The sequence below is a fragment of the Triticum urartu genome, chromosome 3A (assembly GCF_056163025.1).
Source record: "Triticum urartu cultivar PI428250 chromosome 3A, HENAU_Tu73, whole genome shotgun sequence".
Taxonomy (NCBI): domain Eukaryota; kingdom Viridiplantae; phylum Streptophyta; class Magnoliopsida; order Poales; family Poaceae; genus Triticum; species Triticum urartu.
Window position 1 is genome coordinate 707160290 of NC_141875.1, and position 13205 is coordinate 707173494.

A 13205-nucleotide genomic window follows, 5' to 3' on the forward strand; every position below is an offset into this window, starting at 1 on the left:
CAAGCGCATAGGATATGTTTGACATTATCTTCATCTTGGAGGCAAGTGTAGCAAACGGATACCTCGTCCTGTAATCCGTGACGTGCCCTCCGGTCTGAGGTCCATATTTGATGTTGCAGCGCTAGCCAAGCGAATAGCTTGCACTTCAGAGGTGCCCAGCTCCTCCAAATGCAGGTCGCCATGGGCGATCTGGTGTATCCCAAGCATAGTCTGTGATATGTCGATTTAGCAGTGTAGGAGCCCGAGCTTGAGCATGGCCAGGTGAACTCGTCCGTACCCTCCGTGTCCCGTGGTACCGTGCCAATTGCTTGGATGAGGTGCATCAACTGTAGTTGGGCCATGAAGGAGAATCCCAACTGGCAGTCCTCCAACCAACTGTTATCAGAGAGAGCTTGCTGCACCGTGCGTTTGAAAGCTGCCATGGTGTTTGTATGTAAGTCATCATTTATCACATAAGTTACTAGGGGTGTATATTTTTCAACAACATTTTCCCATTTGATATAAATTATCACGGTGTTTGTACGTAAGTTAACGGGTATGCAGATAATATGTTACCGTGCTATTTTCACATAAGTTACCGGGGTATATTTTTAACAACTTTTTTTCCGTTTGGTCAAAGTTACCGTGTTATTTGTGTCTAAATTATCACGCCTGCAGTGAGTATATTATCATGCTATTTGCACAGAAGTCGTCGGGGGAGGGTATGCTTTTTCAACAATTTTTACCCGAGTCAAAAGTTACCGTGTTATTTGTATATGAGTTATCAGCTTTATTGTGTGTATATTACCATGTTATTTTACACATGAGTTATTGGGGTATATTTTTCAATAATTTTTTTCTTGGGTCAAATTACCGTGGTGCTTGTATGTAATTTATCAGGTTATGGTGTGTATATTATTATGCTATTTGCAAAGAAGTTACAGAGGCATGTTTTAAATAACTAATTTCCCCCGGTTCAAAAGTTACCACATTGTTTGATCATGAGTGATGTACACAAATATGACCACACTAATTTGGCTAAAAAGGCCTGCTACTCTATTCTGCTCCCTCCCGATTAATTTTCATGAATACAAGTTCCCTGTTACCTTCGATCAGATCTTTCGCTTCAAATGGGTAAATGTTTTTTAATAGTTCTAAATAAATGTATTTTAGAAGAAGCTTAATCAGCATGAACATTAATTAGTGTTGCGGGACACACCCTCTATTGGAGCTCTTCCATATGAACTAAGCAAAATATACTGCTCACATATGAGATGTAAAAGGTCAACAAAAGAGGTGCCTCATAAATCATAATTCATACTTGAAAATAGTCTCTAAAAAGAAGCCTCAAAAATACATCCAAGGAATCCAAATGCTAATCACTGACACAAAAATGTGAGAATCCTCAAAACCCAGTGACCAACTCATGTGCCCAAAGATTGTAGATCATGGTAATACCTGATCCTGACCCCAACAAAAGGGGGGAAAGGAAGCCAAAAATCTGCCGATCAGTTTGTTTTGGTTATTGCTCGTCCACCTCTCTGAGTATAACTTATTGCTTGTCAGCATAGTGAGCCACTTGCTTCTTCTATCCTAGGTGATGTTAACAATTAAACTGAAGCAAGGCATGGGGAATTTGTTAAAAAACATGCAAATATTTTTGCTTCGTTTTTTCCAGCAAAGTTTGCCTACAATGTACTTCCTCCATCCGAAAATACTTGTTCAAGAGGTAGATGTATTTAGACGTATTTTAATTCTAGTTACATCCTTTTTATCCATTTCGAAGGTGAGTATTTTCGAACGGAGGTTGTAGTAAGTACTACTTGTATACTAACCATGTCTTCATCTCAATGAACCGTCTTGCGAAAAATAGAATTGTTCATTCAATCATCATATCACCATGAGGGATTCATCACGGGTGGTTAGTAGGCGCTGCTGGAACCATCCACTGAACTAGTTCAGTAAGGTAAACTGAACCAAGGAGAACACACCATATTCACAGACGAATTCAACAGCAACAGCGGAGTGGCGACGTTGTGTGCAGGACCTGGTGGCTCAGGGCGTGAGTCCGTGGAGGCCGTGGAGGCTCTCATCGGCGGAGGTCTGTGGCTGCTTCGGGTATAGGAGCGACATGCTGCTGCCGATGCCGATGGCCAGCGAGTAGGGCTGCTTCTGCGGCGAGAGGCGAGGTTCTGGACCATGGTTCGGCCGAACCCATGGTCCACGCCGTAGGATTGCCCAGCCTTGTTGCATGTGGATACATGTACCATTTGAATTCAAAAAAGAACTGATTAAGGCCCAATTAAGGCCCAATCAGCCCGAGGCCTCATTAGTATCTCTGATTGCACCGATTAGCTTGCACACGCCTAGGCCTCCAGAGGCTATTTTTATTTCCTTCGTAACGATGGATGGCACACCTATCCAAACGCTTTAGCACTTGGTCCAATGCCGATGAATAAAAAAAGCAATCCTCTGCTCATTCATCTGTGACACTGTTCATCTTCTAGGCTGCTACATATTGCGGATGAGGAGCCCATTTTGCGCCACAACCCATTTGCTCGCAGCATGAGAGCTCCATCCATGGCCAGCGAAGAAGACACCTCTTTAGACCATCAGCACATGGCCGTTGCTCTCACTCCTGCCAGCATGGATGCGCTCTCTAACAGGTATTTACCCTGTTCAGCAGCCATCAGAAAGATGCCGTCTCATGTTTGATTTGCATACTTATCTTTTTTCCCCTGACAAAATTACTCAAGCACCTGCGACTCCCTCCTTGCAGATCAAACAAAGGCGGCACCGAGCCATCAGATTGTTCTAATCCTGGCCATGCTGTTGTTGACTCAATCACAACGAATCCAGAGTTTTCAGAACTACAATCTGGAAGATCGGCACCGAAGCGGAAAATGTAGTACATTTTGATTTATTTTTCTACTATGATTGTTTAACTATTGTTAGAAGTATTTTTTTTCTGTGCTGTACGATGGTGAGAATGGCATAATATATGAACTGGCAAGTGTCGTTTTGTTGTTAAGTAGTCTTGTTCGACAGTTATAGCGAAGTTTTCATTAGTGTGAACCATCAGCAAACTCCAAGAAGCGTTTGAAGGACTGGACTACAGAATTGCCCCTTCAGTAAAAAGTCCGTTCCAGAAGTGTGTAGAACGCGCTGCTTTTAGGGGCGATGCAGATGTGTTCATTCCAAGTGTTGGAACAATTTTTGATTCAAAGGATGAAGCTTATGATTTCTACAACATGTTCTCTTGGGAGTGTGGCTTTGGTATTCGCTATGGAAAGAGTAGCACTAATAGCAAAAATTACAGAACAATGCAGGACATCGTTTGCCAGTGTGCGGTATGCATCATTTTAAACTTAATTGTTTGTATGGTCTCGGTCGGTTTAGTGGTTCATACTACTTTTTTTCTGCCTATGACTCTGTGTCTTTACCATTAACACAGGGCAAAGAAGAAAGGCCCAACACAACAACATGTCGCACTGGTTGTGAAGCTCGTATAAGACTACATCAAACTGACGACCATGGAGGGTATGTGACCGTTTTCATTAACAAGCACAATCACCCACTATCTGTGAAGTGTGGTGAGAAAAAACAGTGGAAATCACATAGCGTCATAAGTCCTTTAGCAAAGGATTTTATTCGTAACCTCAGGGAGAACAACATCAGATTTGACCAGATATACAACATATTAGGGTCAGGTCTTGGATCTTCTCTAGGCTTGCCTTTTAGGAAGTAGACATTGAGCACACTGTGTGCAAGCATAGCTCATGATTCTATCGCCGATGATATGGCCAAAACCACTAGTATACTTCATGATATGAGCGCCAAAGATCCGGACTTCAAAGTTTGCGTGCAAGTAGACGGTGAAAGCAGGGTGAAAACAGTAATATGGTGTAATGGTAAAAACCGTCTAGATTATGCACATTTTGGTGAGGTGGTTACTTTCGACACCACTTACAGGACCAACCTGTATAACATGCCATTTGGGCTTTTTGTTGGTGTGAATAACCATTTCCAGTCTATTATTTTTGGTGGCGTCCTCATGGTTGATGAAAAGACTCCTGCATTTGAGTGGGCATTCAGAAATTTTATTGACTTGATCGATGGGAAACATCCTACTACTATATTGACAGGCCAGATTATAAAAGTTGTCTTCATACATTGTCGTAGGTTATCAGGTTATACATATGCTATTATATGTTCGCCTTAGTTTGATCATTTTTCTTTTGTACTCCTACAGATCAATGCAAAGCTATGCAAAATGCTTTACGAACTACAATGCCCCACACCCGTCATAGATGGTGCAGATGGCATGTGTTAAAGGTGTTGAAAGAGAAAATTGGACATGTGTACATCAAACATTCTCTCTTCAAGAAGGAATTCCACGCGATAGTAAATGAAGAGACGGATGTAGAATCATTTGAGCGGAGGTGGCATCAATTGATTAAAAAATACAAGCTTCAAGGGAACAAGTACCTTCGCAGGATTTTCAAATGGAGGGACATGTGGGCAATGCCATACTTCATGGGCACTTTCTGTGCCGGAATGACCAGCACGCAACGGAGCGAGAGTGCGAATCATCTCCTGAAAAAGTTCATCAGCAGATCATCTCCAATGCACTTGTTTGTTAAGCAGTACAACAAATTGCTTGAATCCAGGAGCCAGGCAGAGGACGAGGCAAACTATGTCAGCAAGCAGGTATAAAAGACATGCATGTATTTTTTTTTTGGTATAGCATGATTAATAATCAAGCTACTCTCTGATATCATTTTATTTTATCTCACGCATTTATATACTTATTCTACTGAATAACAGACACGCAGACGGCTTGTAATTGGCGCTACTATCGAGATAGATGCAGCGGCTGTGTACACGAAGGCCTTGTACGAAAAAATTTCACACGAACTTTTTAGATCTGGCTCTTTTGATGCACGCCGTTCCAAGCCTGGTCATGTCTACAAGGTCAAGCTGTTGCCGCAACTAGCCTTAACTGATTATGACAAAAAAATATTCACCATCAAAGTGGAAGACGGTTGGGATCTTGTCACATGTGATTGTGGATTTTTTGATCATGTCGGATTGTTGTGCTGCCATTCATTAAAGGTATGCACATATATTCATTATGGTCCTATGTCATGTGTCTCAATCTCATTTATACAGTACTACAGTAATGATTGCACATCTAACTCAGAAATTTATTTTTTCGGGTCTTAGTTCAGAACAATATTGGCAAGATTCCATTAAGGAATATAGTCAAGCGATGGACTTTATGGGCAAGAGAATCAAGGCCACTGCACCTGGCAAATGAGGATGAAATGGGGGAGCTGTCTTCTCAAATTACGTATAGAAGAAATGTTCTATATGTGGCTGCTATGGACCTTATCAAGGAGGCAGAGTCCGGGTCTGAGTCATTCCAAACGGCGTTCACAGCTATATGCGAGGCAAAAGAAAAAATTGCAAGTAAGAAGGCTTCAGATATGCTTGTTGATACTATCGCCGAACAAGCAAATCCTGTCCGGCATACCATAACTGATGTTGGGTCAGAAACCTAACTGCTTCCTCCACAATGTGTGCTGTCTAAAGGACGACCTAGCTCCCTTCGTCCAAAGAGTCGTATGGATTACATTGTGGCTAAGAAAGCTAAAAAGCACTACGAGGACGGTCCATGCCATGCTCACGAAGATACTGCCGGCCCAATGCCCCCCCCTCCATCCAGAAGAAGGATTGTGAAATGTAGTCTATGCAAGATTCCGGGGCACACAAAGGGTAATTGCACTGCTAGGGGAGTTTGAGTGCAAATGTTCAGATCAGCCAGGAATTGGGGCATCTCATGTGGTCATGCAAGTTGATGTTAAGTGTCACTACATTGTACCTGTAGCGTCTCGGTTTGTTCATGATTTGCAAGTGTGCTTGGTGTACTATGTTTTGTACTGTGTTTTTAATATGAATCTGTATGTTCATGGATTCTTGTTCTCTTTTTTTTGTGCCTCCATGCATGATGAAATTTCTTTTCTAACTTATATTGACCATCCCTAATTTTTTGGTTTTATCTTGAGCACGCCTCCAGTAAGATAGGGAAGGTTTTCACCCAGGCCAACACTCAACGCCACTGGATGAGACATCCATGCCACCATGCTGCCCACATTCCATGGTCGTGTGGTATCACCGAAAACACGGATTTTGCCAATGAGCATCGCGCTACCACCACCAGGATCGACCCGACAACAAAGGCCTTGACACCATCTCACTCGAGACCCGCCGCTATTCCAACCAAAAAGGAGAGTGGAAATGCCTCGTCGTTCGCACCCCTGGGCAGCCCTAGCACAAATACCCGGTAGGGCGGCCCAAAAGCTGGCCTTCATCGACCCGTCCTGTTGCATCCTGTGCGAGATTAGTTCGGTTCTACTACCCGGGCGCGAGACGAGCAACGAACCATGGCTGGGAGAGGGCCAACCCTTCGACAAAGGCAGTGCCCGGACGACGAGGGAAGGGATCGAAGGCTAAAACAAGCTGCTAACTGATGGGCCGATGCCGAAGATGTCCAGCCGCCGCCGCAAAACGACATATACCATCGCAATGAGCGACCACCACGTCGTACCGCCCACATTCTCGTCTACGGAAAACGCCAGATCCAACAACAACGAATCGTCTAGATCTAGCGCCGCTACATCTTTAAGAGGCCACCTTGCAAAGGCCTAAAGCACCGACGCCCCATCACGCCCAATGCCAGTGCGCCGCCGACCACCTGCGTCAGCCTCCACGTAGAAAGGGTAGAAAAAGCCTCGCCACCGACGCCAGCTGGCCTTAGTCCGGTTGCATGCCCAGGTGGCGGCAAGGGGAGTGGGCGAAGGGAATATGGCTGGTGGCGATAGGGTTTGCCCTCACGACGAGGGAAGGGTTTCGAAGGTCGAAACAAGCCCCTCATTGATGTGCCGACGCCGGATATGTCCATCCGTCGGCGTGAAACGACCTAGACTAGCGCCATGAGCCACTACGATGTTGTGGTAGAGGCCACAACCATCTCCATCGCCATATAATACCGGCGCACCGCCTATAGTCTCGACTACCGAAAACGGCTAGACCTGCCGCTGCCACTGCTTTAAGATGCCACCTCGCGAATCCTAACGCGTCGGCGCCACCGTGCGCCGCCGACCACCCATGTCAGTGGCAACGGAGACAGGGGAGAAGAAGCCTCACGCTCTTCTGACGATAGCTGGCCTTAATTCGGCTGCGGCGAGGAGAGTGGGCGAAGGGAAGTTGGCTTGCGGCGCTAGCGTTTGTCCTCCGGAGCTGTGCACGGGAGACAAAGGTCGTCTCTGCAAAGGATGTGAAGGAACTTTTTTATCTTAGCGGCTGGTGGTGGTAAATCTATTGTAGATGTATAGTATATTAGTTTTCGGGTATTTTTTCAGATGTCAATATCTTGTTCCTTCGCCTAGATGTGATAAGTTTACCACCTCAACATCCCAATCAAAAACTAGTTAACCAAAACGTCTGTGTTAGCAAAATGTTGACTGAAGAAGTTTTTAACATATGCATTGACTTGAGAAACACTTCGCTTCCAAAAAATGTTACCCCAGCAGAGCCGCCACCATATACACTTTGATTTTCAGAACATCGGCATACAAGACAGACCTGAACAAGTTCTATCTGATTTAAGTTTCCAAATCATCAACATTTCATGCGGATAACAAACTGTATGAAGAAGTAGAACACAGGCAGTGAGTGATGTTGAACACTTAACATAGTCATTAGCTGTCTCATAGACCAGCAGATACAAATAAAAGTGCATTTTATGACTCACAACAAATAGTCTCATACTGAATTACGGACACTAACACCGACAGACCACAACACACACAGCATGTGAGGGCTTTTAGGTACACATGGGTAGATAGACATACATCAACTCTCAGTCGCAAACATAAATTTCTAGTGAGAAAAAGATGGATAGTCTTCATGAGAATGTTGCTTAGACACCGTTGATTTTTGGAATGTTGGAATCCATGGTCATGAGCAGGTACCCAAGCAGCTTCCTATGTTCAAGCAAGCCCACCTGAAACATTTTGATTACAAAATAGTTGAGTTTTCCAAGAACGCTGCATATGCATTTAATTAAGAATAAATATTTCATAGGACACCAAAAATCGCCGCAGCACAAACAATCTGATACCTCATCCAGAACAGGTTTGGCTTGGTTGTTCGTCATGTTCCTCGCGGCATATGCAACATATATCGCATCGTTTCGGCTGTTTTTTTAAGAAAAATGGTGAAGTATTTCAGCAACCTGAAGATCTTACATACAAATGATATTTAAGACTCAATGTTTGTTTGAGCTAACCTCGCTCCTGCCCCCCCCCCCCCCCCCAGTGTGTTTGATGACGTTAAATCTCAGTGCACTAGGGATAGTTGCACCTAGCACAATAGACATGCAGTGTCCCAGTGCCAGGAAAAGATCATAAGCTCTACGATGGTGGTTGGCCACGGATATGGCGGGAAAATCACCATTGACCACAGGGTCGTACACATGCACTGTTGTATGTGTTCCCTTGATATTGTAAGTGTAGCAGACCCAATTGAGATTGTCACGTAGTATCACAACCACCTGACATGGGGTCTGTGGCGAGGCAGCACTGTCCCGATGGCCGCGAACACAGACACACTGTCACACTCCTTTGTGGAGAAGAACTATGTGAGAGACCTTGTGAGCCTTAGAGTGGATAAATGGTAGAAGGAGGAGGTCTGGGGTGAGGAAGATCCTTGCATCGGATACCTTAGCCTACTCAATGCTTCTCTTGGGGATAAATGGAAGGAGGATGAGGAGGTCTGGGGTGAGGAAGATCCTTGCATCGGATACCTTAGCCTGCTCAATGCTTGTCTTGGGGAGAGAGTCGTCACACATATCAAGCAAATAAACAAGTAGTGAACAGTTGGTCATGCATGAGGACGGCATTTCCATGCCCGATGCATTCTGACTATTGTATTGCCTAGTGTATAAAAAATTGAGTAGCCTTGCTTAGCAATTCATAGCTCATGACATAGACTAAACAACTCGCGCCATGCATGACCAAACCCGCCAACTCCCTCCAACAGCTCCCGCCATGCATTGTTTAATATACTTACTCTTCCTGCCACGAATTGTTTACTCAACCATGCACATCCATAGAAACAGTGTTCAGGGATCAACGTCTCCGAGCATAGGTCCGGCTGGACCATGGTCCTGCCCAACATTTTCGCTTCTGCGGCTCCAGCGCACGCCTGGGCCCAACGCCCGTCTGCCGCTGAAGTGTTCATGTTTCACAATTGGATCAGCACGCGCGCCTATCGCAGAAGCGCTCCTGTTCGTGGTCCCCGGCGCCAAGGAGGTCCAGCCATGGCCGCCGCACTTCCAACCTATGCCTATCGGCAACGATGTTGGGAGCTCGTGGCGCCTACTTAGTCGCCGCCCCAGACGACCATGAACCCAATCGTTTCTGGTCGTCCTTGGGAACGGCCTCCCCTGCCACCCTTGGACCACACCTCGCTGCCGCAGCTCATCTCTGTCGGCGGCGCCGTTCCCACGGCTCCCCCTCCTTATCGGCGTCTCCCCCGGACAACGGCAGCACGGTGATGTGGGGATGGTCAGCAGCATAACATGGATTGAAGCTTCATCGATGTAGGCACATGAGAAACATGGAGGTGGCAGTGGGAAGAAGGGAATTCATGGTGGAGCACTCGCCAGGAGAAGAAGCGGACGTGTTTTGAGGGAGATCGGGATCTGACGGCGTTGGATGGGTGTGATCGTTTTTGCAATCCGCCACATGGTTGCCATATAGATATGTCGTTAACTTATTTGTGAAAATCACACATGAATATATATTTTCATGAACGTCATACATACAAACTATACATGTATATGTATAAGAACACTTTTTTAGAATTTTTGTGAAGTGAAAATATTTTTCAATAAAATAAAATAAAGAGTCCCTTACAGCCGGGCTCCAAAGCACATTATCGTGATTCTCTTCAACATTTTTGTACTCATCATCCATGTAGGGTATAGTATATTAGTTTAACACCACAACTTGTCTACGGTGCGCCGGTTTGTGCTAGTCGTATCTAAGGTACGGTTCATTGCATCAGGATGAAGGAACAACTATTGCGAGTTTCTATCTGGCAAAGGTGGCTCACTGCATAATCTTAAAGATGACCAGCAAGCTAGTGCCGTAGTAGTATATGTTATTTGTTACCTGGGGAAATATATCAATGATCGTTAGAAAAGCAACGCCGGCCACTTGCAGCTTGTTGGGCTGTTAATCCACGCATTGGCACCTGCGCCTGGTCGGTCAGGTGAAGTGAATCTGGCCTCATGCATCTCTCCCTCCCAATTTGTATATTCGTAGGTGTGAACTACTCTATGGGTCTAGATATAGTCTGATTAACCATTAACGGTGATTGTGTTACTATTAATACAAGTTTGGCACCATTGCAAAGTGATTTTACTAGGATTCAAACGTTATCAATTGGAGATTAGAAGCTGCCCCTTCAATCCAAAAGTTTAGATTGTTTTGATATCTTGTTTGATCCATTGAGGGAATAGGGATTGTACTAGAACACACTTTTTAAGTAACTTTCAGATTCATGCAAATTTTTGGGGGTGTACCAAAGCAAAACTCAAATTAAATTTGAGAACCACGACGCTACGCTTTTTGATTTCTGGGCGAAGGGAGCATGATGAAGGGATTAGGAGTGGCCAGGTGCTCGCCTCAAGTGGAGACATCAGGCAATTCTACGAGGGTCCAATTTTATTTTGTCTTTTTGGTCTGATGGAATTCCTTTGGCCTAATTTAGGTCTTTCCAATCTAATCAAACAGGTAAATTAGTGGTAAGTGCAAAGGAATTTGATTGGTAGATTTGACTATCATAATGCGAGAAATACTTTACTTAAACATTTGAGTTGCTATTCATCAATTGCTTGAAAATCCAGTCCGTTTCAGTCAATTTTGCGCGATGCGATGCTGCGGCGGAGCGCCAACTAAGCATGGAGTCACAGTCACTAGCAAGGCCGAGCCAAGAGCAATTCAGAGAGTTGAAGGGAGGAAGAGAAAAGAGGAGAAGATCGATCTGGTCGTTCCTTTCATATCCAGCGGCTCACAGATAGGTGCTCCCAAACATTATCTATACAAACTTTTCTTCGAGAATCATTGTACATACCCAAGTAAAAAATGCATGTTTATCTGAGCTGGGGTTACGATGCATGTGATGACTTTAAAGTTAGCTGAGCTGGGTTTCTCCAGCTAGGTGCATTGAACGCTCCTGCAGTCATCGTGCTCATATAGGCAGGCAGGTTGGATGATTCGTCATACTGAGAGCGATGTGTGCACCGTCCAGCTCTGTCATTCGTGTGTTCTATAGAATCCTAGGAGACCACTGAAGAAGGCAAGAAGCTTTGTGTGTGTGTGTGCCACTCCATTTCAAGACACGCGCGCACCAAGAACCAGCCAGCTACGCGCCGCTATATCTAGCTGCCTACCTCACTTTGTCAAGCTCACATCACATGCATATGTAGGTAGCCAGGACCCAGGAGACGGACAGGAAGCCAGCGAGCTAGCTCGGGATATGGAAGGGAGCGTGGCGACGACGATGCTGCTCGTGGCGGCGGCGGCAACGGCGCTGTTGCTGCTCCCGCTGCTTTTGCCCCCACTGCCGCCGCCGCCGTGGCTGCTGCTGCTCGTCCCTGTGGCGCTCATGCTCGCGCTGCTCGCCCTCGCCTTCCTCGTCCCCAACCGCGACGTCGCCGCCGCCCGCGGAGCGCCGTGGTCTGACCATTTCCTGCGGTGAATCGGTCGATGAGAGAGTGTCCTCGTTCGCGGAAGCAGCAAGGGGAGGGACCGACGACGATGTGGATCGAGATCGATCATGCGCAGCTAAGCTCTCTCTCCACGAGCAGTAAGTAAGCTTGTGCATCAGAATCCTCGATGATCGCGGTTTATTATCGGGGTTAATTCTTCTAGAAATATTTGAAGGGTCGATGCGCATCTGCAAGGAAGAACTGACCGTGGATTAGTTTGAGCGAGACGAAGATCCATCAGGGCAAAGTTACGCTCCACATGGGGTCGATGTTCAGCAAATTATAGAGAGTTGTTTGACAACAGGTCACTACTTAGGTGCAGTTTTCGTAATATCTACGTGCATGCACTTGTAAATTTGAACTTGTATAAGAGCTTCTCATTTTCTCGGCTTCGGATTCATGGAGTGAATGACATTGCACAACTCGTACTTGTCCGTCAGCTGTTTGGATGTCAATCAGCTGGTGCTTTGCTACACGTACTCACTTTGTAAACTAATACTCCTTTCATCCGGAAATACTTGTTGAAGAAATGAATATATCTAAATGTATTTTAGTTCATCTGTTTTTATCTATTTTTTCGACAATTTTTTTTGGACGGTGAGAGTATAAAGACATTCTAGACACTTGACAGAGGTAGTAGTACATTAGTTAGACAGGCCCCTGCGAGCTGCGCCTGCAAGCATGCACTTGTCTCCGATCCACACTGCCATTTTAATAGGTACAGTGGCCGGTGCAGGCTCATCAAACCGCGGACCCCAGGCCAAAACGGCGATACCGTCCTAGGTTAGCTTTTTCTTGCCAAGTGGCTACTACGTACTCTGAATCAAAGCCAACAAAACCAAGGCAACTTGGGGGCAAATTTTCGTGTTTTGACCCTTTTCTGAAACTTATTTGAGATTTGACTCTAGTTTGAAATTTTTTCGAGATCTGATCCTTTTGCTACCGCTAGAGTTCATGGCGGTAGGGTCTAATAGCCTATCATCAGGGATTTTGACGGTAGGAAATATCGCTAACGTCAACCGGGTTAGCGGTAGCCTGCACAACCCTACTGCCAAGGTGCTTGGCGGTAGGCACGAGCACACACTGTGTTTAATACTTAGGAGTTTTTTAACGATAGGGCATGCAACCCTACCGCCAGGGACCTTGGCGGTAGGCTGTTATACCATACCGCCATGGTCCCTGACGGTAGCAAAAGGGTCAGATCTAAAAAAAATAAAATTCAAATTAGGGTCAAATCTCGAATAGGTTTCAAAAAAGGGTAAAACACGAAATTTAACCCAACTTGGGTGTGACTTAATCTATCCAACATGTTGGCACTAAATTAGCTGGTGCACCCTATACAGATGCATGCATCGAGCCTGGCAACGACAACGACATTCCCGCA

General features: G+C 45.3%; 1 protein-coding gene and 1 long non-coding RNA gene across 2 annotated transcripts; both read left to right on the plus strand.

Annotated features, from left to right (window-relative positions):
- The first annotated feature begins 2544 nt into the window (after window positions 1-2544).
- Window positions 2545-5543, plus strand: LOC147981935 (protein FAR1-RELATED SEQUENCE 5-like). The gene is made up of 8 exons (XM_087516148.1): window positions 2545-2645; window positions 2759-2884; window positions 3062-3329; window positions 3434-3519; window positions 3952-4124; window positions 4232-4689; window positions 4807-5093; window positions 5198-5543. The coding sequence occupies exons 1-8, from the start codon at window positions 2545-2547 to the stop codon at window positions 5541-5543; spliced, it is 1845 nt and encodes a 614-aa protein (XP_087372274.1).
- A 5711-nt stretch (window positions 5544-11254) lies between these two features.
- LOC147981936 (uncharacterized) lies at window positions 11255-12212 on the plus strand. The gene is made up of 2 exons (XR_015599955.1): window positions 11255-11919; window positions 11997-12212. It is a non-coding gene; the product is annotated as an uncharacterized LOC147981936 (long non-coding RNA).
- The last annotated feature ends 993 nt before the right edge of the window (window positions 12213-13205 follow it).

What these genes read in the sequence shown, in the direction of transcription:
- LOC147981935 (XM_087516148.1), top strand. Translation starts at nt 2,545, where the DNA reads ATGAGAGCTCCATCCATGGCCAGCGAAGAAGACACCTCTTTAGACCAT. An exon ending in CAAACTGACGACCATGGAGG is followed by an intron (nt 3,520 to 3,951) that starts GTATGTGACCGT and finishes CACCACTTACAG; the next exon opens with GACCAACCTGTATAACATGC. An exon ending in TTGTGCTGCCATTCATTAAA is followed by an intron (nt 5,094 to 5,197) that starts GGTATGCACATA and finishes TTTATTTTTTCG; the next exon opens with GGTCTTAGTTCAGAACAATA.